At 43.5% G+C, this 23,558-nt stretch overlaps 1 protein-coding gene across 2 annotated transcripts in view; it reads right to left on the bottom strand.

Annotated features, from left to right (window-relative positions):
* Positions 1–558: 558 nt before the first annotated feature.
* The window catches only part of LOC115134282 (ran-binding protein 10-like), a 37,926-nt gene continuing 14,926 nt past the window's right edge, over positions 559–23,558 (bottom strand). Inside the window, exons 4-15 of one of the 2 annotated variants that reach the window (XM_029668091.2) lie at positions 16,642–16,809; positions 16,469–16,491; positions 7,539–7,723; positions 7,330–7,442; positions 7,093–7,201; positions 6,142–6,290; positions 5,805–6,012; positions 5,539–5,678; positions 4,719–4,864; positions 4,105–4,216; positions 3,695–3,836; positions 559–3,474 (exon numbers count right to left, since the gene is read on the bottom strand). In XM_029668091.2, the coding sequence (XP_029523951.2) occupies positions 3,706–3,836; positions 4,105–4,216; positions 4,719–4,864; positions 5,539–5,678; positions 5,805–6,012; positions 6,142–6,290; positions 7,093–7,201; positions 7,330–7,442; positions 7,539–7,723; positions 16,469–16,491; positions 16,642–16,809 (1,484 nt within the window). In that variant the 3' untranslated portion in view covers positions 559–3,474; positions 3,695–3,705. The remainder of the gene's footprint in view (positions 3,475–3,694; positions 3,837–4,104; positions 4,217–4,718; positions 4,865–5,538; positions 5,679–5,804; positions 6,013–6,141; positions 6,291–7,092; positions 7,202–7,329; positions 7,443–7,538; positions 7,724–16,468; positions 16,492–16,641; positions 16,810–23,558) is intronic. The other variant, XM_029668092.2, reaches the window with a different exon arrangement.

Below are 23,558 nucleotides of genomic sequence, written 5' to 3'. Positions count from 1 at the left end.
CCAAAGTTCTCATATATACAGTACCAGTCAAAAGTTGACACACCTACTCATTCAAGGGTTTTTATTTATTTATTTTTTCTACATTGTAGAATAATAGTGAAGACATCAAAACTATGAAATAACACATTTGGGATCATGTATAAGTGCTGCATCAGATGACCTGGCCTCCACAATCACCCAACCTCAACCCAATTAAGATGGTTTGGGATGAGTTGGACCGCAGAGTGGAGGAAAATCAGCCAACAAGTGCTCAGCATATATGGAACCTCCTTTAAGACGGCTAGAAAAGCATTCCAGGTAAAGCTGGTTGAGAGAATGCCAGAAGTGTGCAAAGCTGTCAAGGCAAAGGGTGGCTAGTTGAAGAATAAAAAATATATGGTGATTTGTTTAACACTTTAGTTACATGATTCCATGTGTGTTATTTCAGTTATTTCAATGTAGAAAATAGTAAACTTTTGACTGGTACTGTAGATGGACATATTTAAACTTTTCAGCCAACCTCAAGTCACCATCATTCAAAAGCAGTACATCCACAAAATAATGACAAGAGACCAAAACTATGCTTATGGATGTGTATTTTAATAAAAATAATTCTGTCAAAATTAAACAGAATACAATATTTCTTTATCATGTTTCTAGTACATAGGTATGTTTTTTACATTTTTTATTATCATTATAATCTCTCTTTTTGTGTGTATATATATATATATATATATATATATAAAAAACAATATATATATATATATATTGTTTTAAAGGTTCTAAAAGTTTCATGCCAAGTAGAGGGTAACTCACCTCACAATTGCTAAACTCAAAACTCCAATATGAAATTAAAATAATAATAGAAAATAATAGTAAATTGTGCACAGCTTGTTGTTTTTAATTCCTAATTCCATTCCCTCACCTCTCCATTTGAAGCATGGATAGCTCCAATTGAAAAACATAACACATAAAAGGAGAACAGGGAGATTGTTTGCTACAGTAGGTGTAGGTGTGTCTATAAAAGTCCCAGGAGAAGCTCGACAGATTAGGATCTTTCTACACACACACACCTAAACATTAGTCAATCTATTTCATAATGAATGATCTTAAAATATACATTTTGGGTGGCTATAGGAGTTTAAAAGCCATTTCCAGTTTTTGAAAGCCTTCAAGAGATGCAGGCTTTGCTATAATGTCATAAAATATAATCAAAATCTATCTGCTGGCTGCTTCCAATATTGAAAGTCTATCACTGAAGGTATTGTTCAGAATTACTGGTAAACTCTATAGTGAAAACTCATGCGAATGGATAGCACCACCTAAAGATTTAACTAATTAAGCAACATGACTTAAAACAACTAAAACCTCATCCAACATGGGTTACAGTGTGTATAGGTGTGCTTGAAAGATGATGTGCCCCACCCAGTATGTCAGTCTAACAGGTTCGGGATAAAGGGCTCCCGAGTGGTGCAGAGGTCGATTCCAGGCTGTATCACAACCGGCCGTGATTAGGACTCTCATAGGGCAGCGCACAATTGTCCCAGCGTCGTCCCGGTTATGGTTTGGCTGGGGTAGGCCATCATTGTAAACAAGAATTTGTTCTTAACCGACTTGCCTAGTTAAATAAAGGTAAGATAAATAACGTATTTTCCTTCCTACTGCAATACAATATTTATTTTGAAACTTTATTTAACTAGGCAAGTCAGTTAAGAACAAATTCTTATTTACAATGACGGCCTACCGGGGAACAGTGGGTTAACTGCCTTGTTCAGGGGCAGAACGACAGATTTTTACCTTGGCAGCTCGGGGATTCAATCCAGCAACCTGGCCCAACGATCTAAGCACTAGGCTACCTGCCGTGATTGGGACTCCTGTAGGGCGGCGCACAATTTGTCCAGCGTCGTCTGGGTTAGGGTTTGGCCAGGGTAGACATTAAGTTAAGGTATTTGTTCTGGTTTTTGTATATATTTTAGCAGGTATAAACCCATGATGCCGATAGATGTTGTCCAAATGTAAAGATTGGGTAAAAAAAATAATCTAAATGGCCTTTGTGAACATATTAAAGTCTACCAAACACTAACAACACAGAAGCTGATGTATTCTACTCCCACCACCCCTTTGCTTCACAAACATGCTTTGCAGGATTGTCAAAAGAGTTAATGAAACACATTGCAATATGTCTTACAGGTACAGGGGATGTCAATATCAATCTCATGGTGGCCAGCAGCAGATCTGAAGCACAAACATAATATAATCTGCTAAACTACATTCAACACACAGTGGAGCGCCTCCTGCTGGCTGGGTGAAATACTGCGTTAATACATCAATGATCGACAACTGTCCCATGTGCCAAGAGAATATCTGTTAAAAATATGAGAATACATACTGTAATGAAAGAAAGAGAGAAAAAAATAACATTCAACTGACTATAATAAACAAACAAAAACAAAGGAACAAAGTTAAGGTCACATGTTTGTAAAAGTGACCGAGTCTATGTTGAGTTTATGTATTAACGCGACAGCTTCACATTAGTTGTGAGAAAAATAGAACCGCAAGAGAGCGGAAAAATAAGCATGTTCGCGATGATAAGATAATGGCTGGCTGTCAAAGCACTGGTATGAAAAGACTTAATGACTGACTGTATGAATTAAGTGTGGCCAATTGGTTATTAGAAAAGGGGAGGTCAAATTAAAAGCCTTATATTTGGCAATCAGTTGAACTTTTTTATTGAATATATCATTAAATTGTGTGTATATCAAGCTAGTGGAGCCACTTGGAAATATACTACACTTATATTGAAACTCACAAATGAATCAGTGTCATCATTGTTTGATCTGAGGTGAATGCTGCTGGGGCTCTGAGGTGACCAGCAGGTTAGTGGCTTACAGCCATGTGTACTTTCAGAAGCCAATTCAGACCTTTAACTTTAAATTAAATTAGCTTCTGGAGTTAAGTCATACTAAGTAGTAAGAATTTGAACCAAAAAATGCAGGTCCTAAATTGGAGCCACTGAGCAGCTGGGTAAACATACCTCTGTCTACAATATCCCATACGGAGTTGACAAATGTGCTGTGAATACCTGAGTTCTGAATGAAAGAAACCAGAGTATCTTGCTTGGTAACGACAAAGCATGCCAACATGAATTTCTTTGATATGATGAACATCTTTAAAATACTGTGTAGGGAATTGAAATCCACTCAAAAACAAAAACGGAATTAGATTTTTTTTCCTTCCAAGATGAGCACAACAAACTGACTAAATAAAACCTAGAACATGACTAGATAAACAGAATAATAATGAATTCTTTAAATAGAGTCACACATTTTGTATTTGATAATACTAAATTAAAAATAAGCTTTCCTGTCATGTTCTACTCATTCCCCTGTCCATCTGCTTCTGCTAAATGGCAAGCGACACACAAATTCAAACACATGCTTTCCTCAGTCATCTGGCAACCCATTGGAAAGACCTCTTCTTAGTCCTGAACATTGCCTTAGGAATGAAATAAACATTTTTGGAACTGCTATATTGTAATCTATACAACACTATTACTGTACTCCAAACAGTAACCCTACAATCAAACTTGACGCTAACAGCATGGGCCATGTGTAGTCAAGAACATTCCTAAAAAGTTCCTTATAGGTAAAACAGTGCATTGATGTGGTGCTATAAGGGAAGGGAAGTAAGTATGTGTGTGTCTGTCCAGACTCACCTGGACTGGGGCTAGTGCAAAAAGTTGTCTACTCTGGCGAAGGAACAGGACCCTGAGCGGACCCTGGCCATGAGCTGGACACACTCTGTGGCCTGACCCAGAGCAAGCATCAGAGGGGGCTGCTTAGGCAAGTTCTGAGACTCTGAGGGGCAAAAGACAACATCGGGGTGTGTACATTAGCTAATAAAGCATGTGTGAGTCAAACATGTACATGGGAAAATGTGCAGTGTGTATTCATTAGAAGAGAGTTAACATACACACTACCAAGCTTATTACTTTTGTGGTGCTGGGAGTTACTGCCCCCCCCAAAAAAAAATATTGTAGAAAAAGAAAAATAGCTTGTGTGAGTGAAAGTTATTTTTATCGGACTACTCATGACATTATGTACTGTGTGTGACACTTAGCCTTACCCAAGATGGCGCTGTTAAGAGCAGAGCAGATATTCTCTCTCTGCATTGGGTCTAGCTGTTGCCCCACTGGGCAGTTCCAGGGATCCGAATATGCTAATAAACTGAAGGCATCCTGTGATAAAAGTGAGAGAGAAAGGGATAGGGAGATAGAAAACAGCAGGATCAGAAAACAGAAGGATCAGTAAAAGCCCATTAAGGACTATGATTTGGAAGCAGTATAATGGTCTGTCTTATACAGAGGGAACATCAGACACTTTCAGTGGCTCTACCTTAATTGTTAGAGAACAATACTAGAGACAGACTTTCTAATGGTCATATACAAGTAGTAGTGTGTAAACTGCAGTATAACCCATAAACCAAACCTTCCCCATTCGGTGGTTAACAATTATACAATTCGTAAGTCACAGGCTGTGTTTACACAGGCAGTCCAATTCTGATATTTTTTTCACTTCATCAGATCAGCTCTGGAAAATATCTGATGTGAAAATATCTGATGTGTTTGGTCAAAAGACCAATTAGTGGGAAAAAAAATACTAGAATTGGACTGCCTTTGTGAACGCAGCCAGTGTCAAACAGTGTGCCAGTCTTCTACTGTGTGAACAACCCCCCGGTACCTGCAGCATCTTCTTGTGTGTGACGTTCTTGCCGTATTCACGGCACAGCTGCTCGTTGAGGCCCTGCAGTTCACGGCCAAACTGGATCATCCTCTCTGTGGCTGCTTGGTTCCCTCCACACAGCTGTCTGGAGGCACAGCTATCCTCTACCAGGACACACACAGCCACAAGAGTCAAAGCGCAGCCACGGACACTTCACATAATAACACACCCACCGTGGTCACTAAAGATCCCATGGCAATTATCGTAAGAGTAGGGGTGTTAACTCCAGTATCATGGCTCCCAATCTGGCCCTAATACCATCACAGCCACCTAATCATCCCCAGTTTACAATTGTCTCATTCATCTGCCCTCCTCTCCCCTGTAACTATTCCCCAGGTCATTGTTCTAAATGAAAGTGTTCTCAGTCAACTTTCTTGGAAAAATATGGGTACAAAAAAAAAGATGTATGGACAAACATACACTTTCATTCAGTAATTTTCATAATGTCAGTGAGACACCTTGTCTATTAATAAATGAATAAATGCTGCTGTCTATTTCATTTAGCAACCTTGACGACACAAACATCTGCCTGACTGGATTATGTTTGAGCTCAATTTAGAAACACACATCCCCAGATATCCAGCCAGAAAGCAAAAACGGAGAAAAACAGACACACAGTGACAGTCAGAGAGAGAGGGAGAGAAAGAATGACAGAAAGATAGACAAAAGTGACCAAGAAAACATTGTGGTCGTGACATTGACACCTGGTATAAGGTGTGTGCACCTGACAATCAAAACAGTAAGCGCATGTGTGTGCGCACGTGTCAAGCGTCTGTACCTGCCACTCCGTTGCCCAGGCTGATGTCCTGAGCTTGCAGGATTTCTTGGTGCTTGTAGGTGCCGTTCATGATCCGAGCAGAGGGGTTCTCTGCCACCCCGTTAGTGTAGTGCTCAGCCTCAATCTCCATCTCACTGTCACTGCAGAGGAGACAAACACAGGGACAGGTTCAGTCATCTGTCATAATATCGCAGATGGTCTGCTTTTCTCCCACACCAGTTAAAAACGAAACCACGCTAAAAAACAATAAACACATAGACCCTTGCCTTGCCACACACCTGGTCTCCTCCTGGTTGCTGGTGCCACTGTGAGGCTGGGACTTGGTGGAGTCAGTGGAGTTGGACTCAGAGTAATTGACAGAGGAAGGGGAGGAAGAAGAGGAGGATGAGGCAGAGCTGACGCCTGGATACTTGTTGTGGCTCTTGTTCTTGTTGGGAGGGGTGACCCCGTTACTGCATGTGGGGCTGTCTGCTCCTGGAGATGACAGAGAGCCCGGGTGAAACAGACACATACAATAGATAGACAATACTCTCGCTTATCTCCTTTGTGTTTTTAACACACTGGGCAGATGGATAGGCAAGTGTGAAGGTGTGTTTCACTTACCTGCACTGTGCAGATTGGGGTTGGTGGCTCCATGTCGGGGGCTCAGGCTGGGGGAGCCAGGGTAGCTGTCCTGGGACTTGGGGGAGCGGACACTAAAGCATCGTACCTCACTGTCTGTACCGTTCACCATCTCCACAAACTGCCGACACCTGGGCGATACGGGCAACCATGACTGTGTCTGACATCTAGTCTACAATCTACTACAATGTCTGACATGCTTTATCCTGCAATACATTATACCATCTGATATTACTGCTTAACTGTCAGATATCACTTGCTTGAACAAAAACAGTCTGAATGAAAACTGTCAACTATAATTACTGCAAAACTTCAGTTGCTTTCAGAAGTCGGCAAAGGTGGGGCTGTATAAGATCATGTCTTTGTGCCCAGAAATGTGTAAATGTAATAGGAACAAGTCAGACTGGTTACGGAGTATGAGTATCTGGCTTTATGGATACATGTCACTATGACCGGATGAATGTCAAACAGATCAGCGCCTGTTCTGCTCACTCGTCTTCCATGACAAAATGGAGCAACAGGCATGACCAATCAAATCAGGAGTTCCCTCGGCGGCAACAACTGTGACCTTGTGCTTACCCTGCCCCCTCCCTCTCTGTGTAACTGCTACAACAAGCCCCTCTCTTCCTCTATAAGAGAGCCATAAAAAATGGCCACCTAGCTGTGGGTCTGCATCTTCAAATGTCTCTCAGCAGACCACAGTATTTATTAATGTCATCCAATGTCTTTGTGCCATAAACACACAGCTGGGCAGCAGGCCAGAGCTTTACTGACAAAATGCTCCTGTGGTTGTGTTGTATGTGCCTGACTGAGCCTGCAAAGACACTACAAGACCAGCAGCTTATTTAAGCCTTACAATTCCAATACTTCTTAAATGAAACCTTTAGATTAACACTCCCATAAGAGTCCCATAGTTGGTTCAAGGCTGCTCACTTCAACATGAAGAGTAGATTGGGGTTGTGTTCTAGAAGTCCAGGGTACAGCTGCTGTGTGGCTTCGATGGCCTCTCCAACACGCCCTGCCAATACCAGCTTCTGTATTCCTGTGAGTAGAAAGAAGAATATTATCATTCAAAACTGATTGAATGTATGACTGAGTAAATGTATGACTCTGATTGGTCCTCAGTGTTTCTGTGGTACTGTCAGTGTGGAGCCTGTGTGTGGTTCTCACTCTGCCGGTTCTTTATGGAGGTCTGGTCCTCCTGGATCAAGGTCTCTGTAGCCCTGGCAAAGGCTGTGGCCGTAGCACAGTACCCATGATGCACCAGGTAGGTGGATACCATACTGGAAGAATCAAAAACATGGTTTAGCCTTACAGTAGTAGAGAAAGACACAGAAGTCTGTTAGGGTGAAAAGTGTCATGTCATGTCGATCCCTTACTTCTGCAGCACTGCCTGCCACTCCCCCAGTCTCTCGCCGATAGGGAAGCGGGCGATCATGCCATGGATCTTAGCCCGCCATTCACTCATATAGTCCTCAATGTCAAACACAAAGGGCTGCTGGCCAAAGTTAGCATCCACAATCTCTCCAGGAGTCTGCAGGCCCACTGTGGGGTACAGGTTTGGCTGTGGGTAGAGGGTAAGGTGTGAACACAGGTATATACAATGTTAGCTTTGCACACCTTGGCAAGCGCACAATTCCCAATCTGGCCATAATAGGAAGAGCTTGCCTTTAATTTGGATAATTTGATCAAATCAAACTATTTGTCACATGCGCCAAATAAAACTGGTGTAGACCTTATCATGAAATGCTTACTTACAAGCCCTTAACCAACAATGTAGTTCATGAAAAAGTTAAGTATTTACCAAATAAACTGAAGTAAAAAATAAAAAGTAAAATAACGAGGCTTTATACAGGGTACCGAGTCAATGTGCAGGGGTACAGGTTAGTCGAGGTCATTTGTACATGTCGGTAGGTGGGGCGGACGGGCTGGGGGGGGTCAATGTAAATAGTCCGGGTTGCCATTTGATTAATTGCTCTGCAGTCTTATGGCTTTGGGGTAGAAGCTGTTAAGGAACCTTTTGGTCCTAAACTTAGCGCACCCGTACCTCTGGCTGTGCGGTTGCAGAGATAACAGTCTATGATTTGGGTGACTGGAGTCTCTGACAATTGTTTTGGCTTTCCTCAGACACTGCCTAGAATATAGGTCCTGGATGGCAGGAAGCTTAGCCCCAGTGATGTACTGGGCCGTACCGTACGCACTATACTTTGTAGCGCCTTACGGTCAGATGCCGAGCAGTTGCCATACCAGACGGTGATGCAACCGGTCAGGATGCTCTCAATGGTGCAGCTGTACAATGTTTGGGAGTTATCTGGGGACCCATGCCAAATCTTTTCAGTCTCCTGAGGGGGAAAAGGTGTTGTCGTGCAAGCGTTACAACTCTTGGTATGTTTGGACCATGATAGTTCGTTGGTGATGTGGACACCAAGGAACTTATAACTCTTGACCCGCTCCACTACAGCCCCGTTGATGTTAATGGGGACTTGTAGGGCCCGCCTTTTCCTGTTGTCCACGATTAGCTCTTTGGTCTTGCTCACATTGAGGGAGAGGTTGTTGTCCTGGCACCACACTGTCTGGTCTGTGACCTCCTCCCTATAGGCTGTCTCAATGTTGTCGGTAATCACACTGTTGTGTCGTCAGCAAACTTAATGATGGTGTTGGAGTCGTGTTTGGCCACGCAGTCGTGGGTGAAAAGGGAGTACATGAGGGGACTGAGCATGCACCCCTGAGGGGCCCCAATGTTGAGAATCAGCGTGGCAGACGTGTTGTTGCCTACTCTTACCACCTGGGAGCATCCCGTCAGGAAGTCCAGAATCCAGTTTGTGGGCACTATGGTGTTGAATGCTGAGCTGTAGTCAATGAACAGCATTCTCACATAGGTGTTAATTTTGTCCAGGTGAGAAAGGACAGTGTGGAGTGCGATTGAGATTGCGTCATCTGTGGATCTGTTGGGGCTCGAGGTTTACTCACTCGCCTACGAATTCTCAGAAGGCAGCCCGACCTCCACTCCCTTTTTCTCTGTCTTTTCTTCACGCAAATGACGGGGATTTGGGCCCACTCCCTAGAAAGCAGTATATCCTTTGCGTCGGACTCGTTAAAGAAAAAATCCTCATCCAGTTTGAGGTGAGTAATCGCTGTTCTGATGTCCAGAAGTTCTTGTCAGTCATAAGAGACAGTAGCAGCAACATTATGTACAAAATAAGTACAAAAATCATTTAAAAGGGGGATCACGTGACCCTTGGACGAGATGGCCGCATGAACTAAGAGCTCCGCACAAGTAGTTTCCAATTCCTAATCTTACCTCCACTCCAAGTTCAAACTCATTTAGCTTTAGTAAGAAAAAGTCATGGCGGCTACAAAAGGCGACACTACAGGTGATATTTTTACCCGGACTCGAGTATTAGCGACAGAAAAAACCTCCAAGAAGAAGCTAGCTTCAGAAAAAACTAGCGCCATTAGCCAGGAGCAAGAGAACCCGCTCCCCCACGAGGCACAACGAATGCCAACCTCGCACTCTGTCGAAGACATCCTTTCTGAGTTGAGATCCCAACGTACAGAACTAAACACTAAATTAGATGCCATTAACTCTCAGCTCAGTGCGATAGGGGGCAAGGTGACAATCCTGGAAAACGCTTTGTCTGACATCAACAACAAGATAACCATAAACGCGGGGCGCCTGGACGAGGCAGAGGGGCGAATCCTATCCATGGAAAACTTATTGACAGACGCCATGGAAACAATAGCATATGCTAAAAAGAAAATCGAGCATCTGGAAGAGAAAACAGAGGACCTGGAAAACAGGGGGCGAAGGAATAATTGTGTTCTATTCAATCTGGGCGAAAAAGAAGAGGGAAACATGCCACTGATCCGCTACCTGCAAGACAAACTTCCCGAGTGGCTCCACATGTCCACCGACAGGCCCATAGAACTCGAGTGAGCTCACCGAGCACTGAGGCCCCCACCAGCAGCCAGACAACCACCGCGCCCAATCACCATACATTTCCTGAGATTCACCGACAAGGAACGAGTCCTAAACAACAACACCATCACAGCGGGAAACGCCAAACTCGCTTTACACCAGGACCTGTCAGCTGGAATACGCCGAGAATTTGACGAAGTGAAGAAATACTCCATTGACCGAGGCATCTTCAGGGGATTCAAATACCCAAACGAGCTCAGGATTCTTCACCAAGGAGCCTTGCGACACTTCAAAACTCCCGAAGAGGCTAAACGTTTTTTGAAAGACAATCCTGGCCAATGAGAAACAGACCAATGACTAAATGCGATTAATGCCATTACTAAAGGAGGTAAGACGACATATAGCCGATATCCAGAGACCCACCCCCTAAATGTCATTATAGCCGTCCAATTTATATTTATTTTCCTTTAACTGAGAGGGATGGGCTGTATAGCCTAACCTAGGCCTACTAATGTTTCAGCCTACTTTTATTTCCCTGTTTTTTTGTTGTTGTTGCTATTATTACTTGGGGTTCCCTATGTCCCTTGGGGGAGGTATATGTAGGCTGGGCTATTGATTTTATTTTTCTCCCCTCTTTTACTGTGGTCTGGACGAGGGCAACTGTGTTATTTACTCAATGCGGGGTGGAGAGGATGAGGCATTTCTTTGGTGGGGAGAGGGAGACGTTGTGCGTTGCTAACTGTTCCCGGTTTTTGTTTTATTCGGAACACAGAATTGAGACTGAGCAGGGGGGTAATAGATCCAACGGGATGTGTCGAGTTGTTTGGGAACTCGGCTGGGGGGTTCAGAGATTATTATTTTATGTACACCATTTATTTTCCTTTTATGTGAATGCAGCTGTAATTACTATCCACTTTTACCCAGCGATGACTTGCACTAAAGTTCGATTACTGCTCGATGACGATGACTAGTACCTTAAATCTATTGACATGGAACTGCCATGGTCTAGGGCATGCAATAAAACGAAAAAAGATACTATGTGCTCTAAAAAAGGAAAAAGCAGACATTGCGCTATTACAAGAGACACACCTCTGTGATGCTGAACATGCCAAACTCCGCAGAGCTTGGGTGGGACAGGTGTATTTCTCACTTTCAAATTAAACAGTAGAGGCACAGCCATACTTATCCATAAAAATTTTCCATTCATAATTGACAAAAACATATCTGATCCGGAGGGGAGATTTATTTTGATAACTGGGTCACTATATGGTCAACCAATTACTATATTAAACATATACGCCCCTAACACAGATACTCCTGCCTTCATGTCAAAAATTATAACCCTGTTCAATGAGCATTGTGTCTCCTTTGGCGTGGTGGCCGGAGATTTTAATTGTACCCTTAACCCAACCCTAGACAAATCATCTCAAGTCCCCACCACAAATCCTAGATCTGCAAAGATGTTGAACTCTCTTACTAAAGAGATGGGGCTGATAGATATCTGGAGAGAGACTAATAGCTCATCTATGGGCTATACATACTACTCTAATGTCCATAACACCTACTCCCGTATAGATTACATTTTTATCCCAAAGAGTTTCATAAATTCAGCCACTTGTACAATCGGACCCATAGCACTTTCAGATCACGCCTTTGTCCACCTCCGCTTTGACCTCTGCAAAAACATCCCGAGGTCAAAGAGCTGGAAATTCAACACCTCCATGCTATCAAATGACGAGTTCCATACATTAGTAACTACATGGATAGACAACTACACACAAGACAATAAAGATTCACCTGTTTCTCCGGCCACAATGTGGGACGCTGCTAAAGCCACACTAAGAGGTCATCTAATTGCATATGCTTCCTCTAAGAAAAAAGCAATGGAAGCACACAGGCTAGATCTTGAGAGGGAGCTGGAATGCTGTGAAAAAAATACATAAACAATCCCTAGACAGCACTTCCTGGAGTCATCTTAAAGCAGCCAAAGCCAAACTGAATTTGGACTACACTCGGGAGATAAAAAAAAAAGTTCTTTACTAAACAGAAATACCATGAGTATAGCAATAGGCCCAGTAGATTGCTTGCTTACCAATTAAAAAAGGAGCAGTCATAGTGTACAATCATGGCTATCCGAACAGCAGAGGACGAGGTCACATATGACCCAAAAAAGATCAATTGAACTTTTCATGATTTTTACTGCAAACTATATACCTCTGAGAGAAAACACACAGAGGCAGAACTCCACTCTTTCCTAGATGGAATCTCGCTACCTAAACTATCAGAGACCGACCAAGAAGATCTCAACTCCCCCTTCACTCCTGAGGAGATCCTGGAGGCAATTACCTCCATGCCACCTAATAAGTCCCCAGGCCCAGATGGATTCCCCAGAGTGTTCTACAAAGCATTTTGGCCCCAGCTCAGCCCTATCTTCATGCCAATGCTGGAGAATTTTTGCAAAAACGGAGTTCTCCCAGACTCAATGCACACAGCTCGCATTACAGTGTTGCTAAAAAAGGACAAGGACCCCCTATCCTGCTCGTCCTTCCGGCCCATAAGCTTGTTGGATTTTGACTATAAAATAATTACCAAATTGCTCGCCAAAAGACTAAACACTCTTCTTCCCAAAATAATAAAAGCGGACCAAACTGGATTTATTAGAGACAGATACTCTTCTGATAACATTCGCCGTCTTTTTGATATTATTGATCAAGTAAACACACAGAAGACCCCTGTCCTGCTGGCTTCACTGGATGCTGAGAAGGCGTTTGACAGGATGGAGTGGAGCTTTCTGTTTTCAGTCTTAGAAAAGTTCAATATGGGCCCAAATTTTATTAAATGGATCAAATCACTATACTCTCATCCAAATGCCATGGTGACTACTAATGGACTGAACTCTGACAGATTCCCTCTGGAACGGGGCACAAGACAAGGGTGCTCGCTGTCCCCGCTGCTCTACTTGTTGGGGGCGGAGCCTCTGGCAGAGCTGATAAGGAGCAATCCAAGTATTATGGGTGTTTCTGCAGGTGGCCTGCAGCACAAGATTTCGCTTTACGCGGATGATGTCTTGCTCTACATATCCAACCCTGAGAAATCCCTCCCTCTCATTTTAGACACAATTGCTCAGTATGGCAAGTACGGGGCGGCAGGGTAGCCTAGTGGTTAGAGCTTGGACTAGTAACTGGAAGGTTGCAAGTTCAAACCCCTGAGCTGACAAAGTACAAATCTGTACTTAACCCAGTGTTCCTAGGCCGTCATTGAAAATAAGAATTTGTTCTTAACTGACTTGCCTGGTTAAATAAAGATGGCAAGTTTTCAGGTTATAAGATCAATTTTAACAAATCCACTGTCTGCCCTCTCAATATTACACTCACCAGCTTTATGAAGACACTTTGTCCTTTCCAATGGAAAACACAGGGGTTTCAATACCTCGGGATCTTCATAACACCAGATCTGAATAGCCTTTTTAAGGAAAATGATCTTCCACTCCTGGATCGAATCAAGCACGATCTCCAAACCTGGATCTCCCTTCCAATTAGCTTAGTAGGAAGAATTAATGTAATCCGTATGAACGTCCTCCCTAGACTGAACTACTTATTTCAGATGCTCCCATGCTATCTCCCAGTTTCCTTCTTCAAAACAACTAACCAAAGCATCACCAAATTTATATGGGGCAATAAAAAACCTAGGATCAAGTTTTCCACTCTATCGAAACCTGAATCTAAGGGTGGTCTTGCCCTTCCCTCCCTTCAATTGTACTACTGGTCTGCCCAAATCCGCAACGTGCTAACATGGATCACAAACAGACAAGAGTCAACGTGGATTCAGATAGAAGCCCAATCCTGTGGTTCATTGCCCTTAAGCTCAATTATATTCATTAATAACTTTAGTGAAGTGGGCAACATAGCCAAATCCTTTGTGATTTACAGCACCCTACTAGCGTGGAGGGACTGTAAGAAATACCTGGGCATTTCCTCCCAAATATGTTCTCACTCGCCTATAGTAGGCAACCTAGACTTGCCAAAAGCCCTGAGGGATGCCAACTTTAATCTTTGGCATACTCTAGGAATCAGGACCTTTTCAGACCTATTTCATCAGAAAACCACTACACTGAAATCCTTTCAAGAGCTCTGCAGTGAATTCGATGTGCCAAGATCCCATTTTTTATTTTATTTTAATATCTTCAAATTAGACATGTAATTTCCTCGTTTACCTCCAGGAGGTTTAGAACTCAGTTGAATGAAGTTGAAACCCTTCTTGTCACAGCACAATCCATTAAAGGCAAAATATCTTACATCTATAGACTCCTTTCTGAGAAAGGAAGCTCCTCCTTTACTCCTTTGAAAATAATCTGGGAAAAGGACCTTGGTCTGACTATCAGTGATGAGTTATGGGCGGAGGTTTGCGACAGGGTATACTGCTCCTCTACCAGTGTAAAAATGAAAGAATCTAATTACACATTTTTGTACAAATTTTATTATACTCCTTTGAGACTCCATAGAATGAAAACAGATGTCTCCTAACTGTAAAAGATGTACCTCTGAAAGTGGAACCTATATGCATGTATTTTGGAGCTGTAGAGAGATTGCCAGATTCTGGAAATCTATACATACTGCTGCACAGAAAATACTAGAGGTACAGTTTGATATGACCCCATGTATATCTTCTTAATGCCCAGCAGGACTTTATTCTTGATCCTGACAGAGAAAATTTGCTTATGACTATTACATACTTTGCTAAGAAATGTATTCTTCTATTGTGGGCCTCTAATACCCCCCCTACATTTAAAATGTGGATTGACCAGATTGTTGACTTTCTTCCTCTTGAAAAGCTCACTTATGACCTCCACAAGAGACAGCCCAAGTTTGATAGACTCTGGTCCCCACTATTCAACTATATTTCAAACTGGACAGAGTGAACGGGGTGACTAGGGAAATGCACAGATACATGTTGTGTAAGGTACTGTAAAACCTAAAAACGAATTATTGGCCCATCGTCTCAGCGAATGCTTGAAATAGCTGATAAGAACCTTGATAGTGCTGCTGCAAGTGTTATGTTTTTGTGGGTTTTTATTTTAATTTAGTTTTTGAGTACGTGTGCGTATGTGTGTATATATGTATGTATATATGTACGTATGTATGTATGTATATATATATGCACCAAGGAAAATGAATAGATTAAGAAAAATAAATGCTTTTATTTGACTTTATCATTCATTTTAATTGTATTTTTATTTTTTATTTTTTCAAATGTATTATTATTTTTTGACTTTTTATTTTTTTAAAGCTCGTCACATCTGTGAATGTGGAATGTTGGTTGATTGAAAAACAAGAAAACTCAATAAAACTTTAAATTGAATTTTTTTTTTTTTTTAAACAATGTGAAAAAACGAACAAAATAGCACAGTTGGTTCGGAGACCGTAAAACAGCAGCCACCCCCTCCGATGCCATTGGCATGGCAACCCTGAATAATATAGGACATTCATATCATCATCATCATTAATGGAAGGAGCAAAGCTACCGCTACTGAATTACCCTAATTTAAAGATGACAGTCATGCTATTCAAAATAATATTCAAGGCTACTACACATACTATTAAAATGGCACCAGTAAAGAATGTCAGATGAGGAAGTCAAAGAAACAGTAGAGTACTATACACAGGTTTTCAACTGGGGCTCTTGCAGGGGTTCCGCAAAAATATAAAAATATGTTTTTATGAATATCGCTAGCAACAATCAAATCAAATGTATTTATAAAGCCCTTATTACATCAGCTGATATCTTAAAGTGCTATACAGAAACCCAGCTTAAAACCCTAAAAAGCAAGCAATGCAGGTGTAGAAGCACAACAATAGAATAAACATGTTTTGAATTACATATCTACAGTAGAAAATAGGAGAATACCTTATTTCTAATTACATGAACTTTGTTTCTCAATTCCTAATATTGAGCAAATTACACTCATTTGGAGCTAATTACACTCACTGGAGTATCTGACATAGGCATTGAGAAAGCACTGGTAAACAGGCTACCAGTTCAGCTGGTGTTGCTGGCTGCTGGTAAGCTTTCTTGACTTGGACATTCATTTTGCTAACACATGACTAACCTTTGTTTAACCAGTTAAACAGCTGCTCATAGCAAAAATAAGTTTGGAGTTACCTTTCTAGCTAACAGGCTGAGTTTACACCGCTTACAATTATAATTATAATTGGACGTAAAAAAAATAGTTTGCTAACGTATGATGGGGTCCCTGGGTTGCCAGTTTGACTGGGAGGGGGTCCCTGGGCAAAATTGGATTAAGACCCCTGCTACACAATATACCACACATGTAAAACAACAGAAGTCCTTGACATTGAATAAAATATGTCCACATTTCAGTATAATACTCACAGGGAGGTCTGTAAAAGCTACACCTGAAGAACAAACAGAGAGAAACAAATGTTAATGGAGTGGAAGATATTAAAAATGTGGGAACATATCAAAATGTGTGAAGGATAGTGCATTTTCATATAACAGTTAACTTGGATGTTTATTCCCCTGCACTGTTGTTGTGCAGTTCTCACCTAGACTGATGCCATTCTTGGTGTAGAAACAGGTGTTGTTAATTAGGTTCACACAGCAACCAATCACATCGCCAGTGGTGAAGGTTGGGCCATATGGTTGGCCAGTCCCTGAAGAGCAGAAGGAGTGTCCATCATCACCGTGGTAACCATAGGAGTGCTTGTCCCAACCTGGGATAGGAGACAAAGGCAGAAGTGATGAAAGGAAATCTAGACCTATGGTACATGAATATTACACATTAACAACATGGTGGAAACAAATTGAGAAACGCAACACTTCCATAAGCTTACAACTACAGGTAACCATTCTCATCTGACATCTAGCTAGATGAATATGCATCAGTTCATGGTTAGGGCAGTGCCACTCATACAGAGAGGGGAAGGGGTGAGATGGGTGAGCCAGCGGTGTGATGAGCAATAATATCCCCATAAAAGACAGTGACACGGGAGGAGCTGAGCCTGACAAATGATCTCTTTCATTTGGATATCCCCAATTGTGTCCTGTGTAGCTTGTGCAATATTCTGGGTGGCCAGCGAGAGGCATCAGTCTCTGAATAGGAGCACTGACCGATGAGTCATACTCAAAACAGAGCCTTACATGTGTGTGCATGGTATCAATAGGGATAGGGAAGGACAGTAGACTGCATGGGCAGAGGGAGCTCTGTATGGAGAGATCTTCAGTGCATGTGTTTGTGTGGGGGGGTGTACTGTGTCGGCTCGTGTGTGTCTGTAGAATGTATATTGTCGGCTCAATCAGTGTCTGTCACCAACCAAAAAGAGAAAGTGGCGCAGAGAAAGTAGGTCGTGTGTGAACTGTGAGGTATTAGATTAATCTGCGGAGCAGCGCCGACAGGGATATTACTCCTAAAGCTGGGCTCAGTGTTCCCTACATGCTAATGAAATGGGCATGGCTCCACTATGGGATCAGACACACAGAGGTCAACAAGGAATTTACAACTATTACAGCCAGGACCTGAACAACCACCTACACAAATGTACAAAAGTCTGTTGGCATATATTGTACTAGAAACCCAGTAACAAAATAAATATTCATAAACAATGTTCATACAACTAAACTCTCCAACACAACAGCACACCCCATTTCCACCATATTCCAACCATTGTGTAACACAGATACATTTGAAGCAATCAGAGCAGGGTGTGAATGAAGAGCAGTTGAAATCAGCAAGAGCATGTAGAATTGGCTGGATGAGTCCAAAGCATTCCAAAGGCCTCAGGTGCCACGGAGAACCCAATAGGCAGGTGACACAGCCTGAGGAAGGGGTCATACAATTGGTCAGCGCAGCTTGGAGGAATGATCTAATTGGCAGGGAATCGCATCGGTGGACAAGAGGAAACATAGCTCCCATGGGCCTAGGTCCGAAATATACCCACCCTCCTGTGTCACAGCAGCCACTGTAACAGTCAGTTCTCTCTTCTTGTGTGTGAGATAGTGTGTGTGCCTGCATAGGTGTGGGGGGGAAAGGGCGAGAGAGTACTTGATGGAGTAAAGCAAGAATGTATTCTCTACATGCACTTTATGCTCATCCCCCATTGCCTGTTCTTAAGTTTCACCTTTGCATCTTTTTTTTTCAGTTTTGTACACCAGCTTCAAACAGCAGAAAATACTATTTTTAGTTATGGAAAATATATTTCAGCGGTTTAGATGGCACAATGATTCTCAACACCAGTGGTCCCGTCCCCCTCAAACATTCAACCTCCAGCTGAGTACCACCTCTAGCACCAGGGTCACCTGATGACTCCCCCCAAAAATTTTGCCATAATTTTAAGCCTGCCACACACACATATGACACATTTATTAAACATTAGAATGAGTGTGAGTTGTCGTCGCAACCCAGCTCGTGGGAAATGACAAAGAGCTCTTATAGGACCAATAATAATCAATAATTTTGCCATCTTACAAAAATGTTTGATTTGTTAATCATAAATTGTGAATAACTTACCACAGATTAATTAGAAGGGTGTGCACACACACACACAGTCTGTGCTTGTATTTAGTTTTCATGCTAGTGAGGGCCGAGAATCCACTCTCACATAGGTACATGGTTGCAAAGGGCATCAGTGTCTTAACAGCACGACTTGCCAAGGGAGGATACTCTGAGCGCAGCCCAATCCAGAAATCTGGCAGTGGATTCTGATTAAAGTCCATTTTCACAGAACTGCTTGTTGCAATTTCAATGTTCAGATATCAGTAAGTGGACTGGAGGCAGGGCATGAGAGGGTTAACGAATCCAGTTGTTTGTGTCGTCCATTTCGGAAAGTACTTCGCTATATCATATGACATTGTCCGTAAGCTTGCGTTCAATTGCACACAAAAAAATCATATAATGATGGAAAGTCCTGTGTGTTGTCCTTGTTAAACGCAGACAGAGAAGAGCCCCAACTTCTTAATCATAGCCTGAATTTTGTCCCGCACATTTAAAATAGTTGCGGAGAGTCCCTGTAATCCTAGATTCAGATCATGCAGGCGAGAAAAAACATCACCCAGACTGGCCAGTCGTGTGAGAAACTCGTCATCATACAAGCGGTCAGACAAGTGAAAATGATGGTCAGTAAAGAAAACTTTAAGCTCGTCTCTCAATTTTAAAAAAAACATGTCAATACTTAGCCCCTTGATAACCAGCGCACTTCTGTATGTTGTAAAAGCGTTACATGGTCGCTGCCCATATCATTGCATAATGCAGAACATACACAAGTTCAGGGGCCTTGCTTTAACAAAGTTAATCATTTTCACTGTAGTGTCCAAAACATCTTTCAAGGTGTCAGGCATTCCCTTGGCAGCAAGAGCCTCTCAGTGGACACTGCCGTGTTCCCAAGTGACATCGGGAGAAAGTGTTTGAAAGCGTGTTAACAATCCACTATGTTTCCCTGTCATTGCTTTTGCGCCATGAGTACAGATACACATCCTGACCACCAAAGGCCATTTGATGTCACAAAGCTGTCCAGTACTTTAACAATGTCCTATCCTGTTGTCCTGGTTACCAGAAGAGGATGCATTCCATAAATGACCCCCCCCCCCGTAAACGTAACAGACATATACCAGGAGCTGAGCCAGGCCCGCCACGTCTGTTGACTCATCCAGCTGTAACGCATATAATTCACTGGCTTGTATGCGAAACATCTCCTGCCATGTCACTGGTACGTTGTGAAACAGCGTTGTTTGATGAAGGCATTGTCTGTATAGTTTTTTGTGCCTTTTCTCCCAGCATTGTTCCAGCCATATCTGAAGCAGCAAGAAAAATTAAGTCCTCCACAATAGTATGGGGCTTGCCTGTCCTAGCCCCTCAGTAGCTCACTATATAAGACGCTTCTAGCCCCTTCATATTAATGGAATCTGTTGCTTTTATAAATCAAAACTTATTATAAATCAAAATTTATGCGCCGAATACAACAGATGGAAACCTTACAGTGAAATGCTTACTTACAAGCCCTTAATCAACAATTCAGTTTTAATAAAATACTTAAAAAAAAATTTTTTATATAAAAATAAAAGTAAGAGATAAGAATAACAAATAATTAAAGAGCAGCAGTAAATAACAACAGCGGGGCTATATACAGGGGTAATTGAGGTAATATGTACATGTAGGTAGAGTAATTAAAAAGTGACTATGCATAGATGACAACAGAGAGTAACAGCAGCGCTCCAGACTGGGAGGGGGGGGGGGGGGGGGGCAATGCAAATAGTCTGGGTTGCCAATTGATTAAATGTTCAGGAGTCTTATGGTTTGGAGGCAGAAGCTGTTTAGAAGCCTCTTGGACCTAGACGAGGTGCGCCGGTACTGCTTGCCGTGCGGAAGCAGAGAGAACAGTCTATGACATCCTTCTAGACCTATCGGCTGCCTTCGATACTGTGAACCATCAGATCCTCCTCTCCACCCTCTCCGAGTTGGGCATCTCCGGCGCGGCCCACGCTTGGATTGCGTCCTACCTGACAGGTCGCTCCTACCAGGTGGCGTGGCGAGAATCTGTCTCCTCACCACGCGCTCTCACCACTGGCGTCCCCCAGGGCTCTGTTCTAGGCCCTCTCCTATTCTCGCTATACACCAAGTCACTTGGCTCTGTCATAACCTCACATGGTCTCTCCTATCATTGCTATGCAGACGACACACAATTAATCTTCTCCTTTCCCCCTTCTGATGACCAGGTGGCGAATCGCATCTCTGCATGTCTGGCAGACATATCAGTGTGGATGACGGATCACCACCTCAAGCTGAACCTCGGCAAGACGGAGCTGCTCTTCCTCCCGGGAAGGACTGCCCGTTCCATGATCTCGCCATCACGGTTGACAACTCCATTGTGTCCTCCTCCCAGAGCGCTAAGAACCTTGGCGTGATCCTGGACAACACCCTGTCGTTCTCAACTAACATCAAGGCGGTGGCCCGTTCCTGTAGGTTCATGCTCTACAACATCCGCAGAGTACGACCCTGCCTCACACAGGAAGCGGCGCAGGTCCTAATCCAGGCACTTGTCATCTCCCGTCTGGATTACTGCAACTCGCTGTTGGCTGGGCTCCCTGCCTGTGCCATTAAACCCCTACAACTCATCCAGAACGCCGCAGCCCGTCTGGTGTTCAACCTTCCCAAGTTCTCTCACGTCACCCCGCTCCTCCGCTCCCTCCACTGGCTTCCAGTTGAAGCTCGCATCCGCTACAAGACCATGGTGCTTGCCTACGGAGCTGTGAGGGGAACGGCACCTCAGTACCTCCAGGCTCTGATCAGGCCCTACACCCAAACAAGGGTACTGCGTTCATCCACCTCTGGCCTGCTCGCCTCCCTACCACTGAGGAAGTACAGTTCCCGCTCAGCCCAGTCAAAACTGTTCGCTGCTCTGGCCCCCCAATGGTGGAACAAACTCCCTCACGACGCCAGGACAGCGGAGTCAATCACCACCTTCCGGAGACACCTGAAACCCCACCTCTTTAAGGAATACCTAGGATAGGATAAAGTAATCCTTCTCACCCCCCTTAAAAGATTTAGATGCACTATTGTAAATTGGCTGTTCCACTGGATGTCATAAGGTGAACGCACCAATTTGTAAGTCGCTCTGGATAAGAGCGTCTGCTAAATGACTTAAATGTAAATGTAAATGTAGGGTGGCTGGGGTCTTTGATAATTTTAGGGCCTTCCTCTGACACTGCCTGGTATAGAGGTCCTGGATGGCAGGAAGCTTGGCCTCGGTGATGTACTGGACCGTATGCACTACCCTCTGTTGTGCTTTGCGGTCGGAGGCCGAGCAGTTGCCATGCCAGGCAGTGATGCAACCAATGCTCTCGATGGTGCACCTGTATAACCTTTTTGAGGATCTGAGGACCCATGCCAAATCTTTTCAGTCACCTGAGGTGGAATAGGTTTTGTCGTGCCCTCTTCACGACTGTCTTGGTGTTCTTGGATCATGTTAGTTTGTTGGTGATGTGGACGCCAAGGAACTTGAAGCTCTCAACCTGCTCTACAACAGCCCCGTAGATGAGAATGGGAGCGTTCTCGGTCCTCCTTTTCCTGTAGTCCACAATCTCCTTTGTCTTGATCACATTGAGGGAGAGATTGTTGTCCTGGCACCACATGGTCAGGTCTCTGACCTCCTTCCTATAGGCTGTCTCATCGTTGTCGGTGATCAGGCCTACCACTGTTGTGTCATCAGCAAACTTAATGGTGTTGGAGTCGTGCTTGGCCATGCAGTCATGAGTGAACAGGGAGTACAGGAGGGGACTGAGCAAGCACCCGAGGGACCCCCATGTTGAGGATCAGCGTGGCGGATGTGTTGTTACTTACCACCTGGGGGCGGTCTGTCAGGAAGTCCAGGATCCAGTTGCAGAGGGAGGTGTTAAGTCCCAAGGTCCTTAGCTTAGTGATGAGCTTTGAGGGCACTATGGTGTTGAACGCTGAGCTGTAGTCAATGAATAGCATTCTCACATAGGTGTTCCTTTTATCCAGGTGGGAAAGGGCAGTGTGGAGTACATCTGTGGATCTGTTGGAGCGGTATGCAAATTGGAGTGGGTCTACTCTACGGTTTCTGGGGCAATGGTGTTGATGTGAGCCATGACAAGCCTTTCAAAGCATTTCAAGGTTACAGACGTGAGTGCTACGGGTCAGTAGCCATTTAGGCAGGTTACCTTAGTGTTCTTGGGCACAGGGACAATGGTGGTCTGCTTAAAATATGTTGGTATTACAGACTCGGACAGGGAGATGTTGAAAATGTCAGTGAAGCCACCTGCCAGTTGGTCAGCGCATGCTCAGAGTACACATCCTGGTAATCAGTCTGGCCCTGCGGCCTTGTGAATGTTGACTTGTTTGAAGGTCTTACTCCCATCGGCTGCAGAGAGCGTGATCACACAGTCGTCCGGAACAGCTGATGCTCTCATGAATGTTTCCAGTGTTACTTGCCTCAAAGTGGGCATAGAAGTTATTTAGCTCGTCTTGGTAGGCTTGTGTCACTGGGCAGCTCTCGGTTGAGCATCCCTTTGTAGTCTGTAATAGTTTGCAAGCTCTGCCACATCCGACGAGCGTCGGAGCCGGTATAGTACAATTCGTATTGACGCTTTGCCTGCTTGATGGTTCGTCAGAGTACATAGCAGGATTTCTTATACGATTTCGGGTTAGAGTCCTGCTCCTTGAAAGCGGCAACTCTTCCCTTCAGCTCAGAGCGAATGTTGCCAGGCTTCTGGTTGGGGTATATACGTACGGTCACTGTGGGGACGACATACTCGATGCACTTATTGATAAAGCCAGAGATTGATGTGGTGTACTACTCAATGCCATTAGGAAGAATCCCGGAACATATTACAGTCTATGCTAGCAAAACAATAGTTTAGCATTTGCTTAATCTGACCACTTAAAAAAATATATTTTTATTTACTGCTGAGCAGTGGGCCAAGCCAGGGTGCAGATGGCCCTGTATTCATA

This window comes from Oncorhynchus nerka, linkage group LG9a (genome assembly GCF_034236695.1).
Source record: "Oncorhynchus nerka isolate Pitt River linkage group LG9a, Oner_Uvic_2.0, whole genome shotgun sequence".
In the NCBI taxonomy this organism is placed as follows: Eukaryota; Metazoa; Chordata; class Actinopteri; order Salmoniformes; family Salmonidae; genus Oncorhynchus; species Oncorhynchus nerka.
Note: the sequence above shows the minus strand (reverse complement) of the source record. Positions and strands in the feature narration are given on the sequence as shown.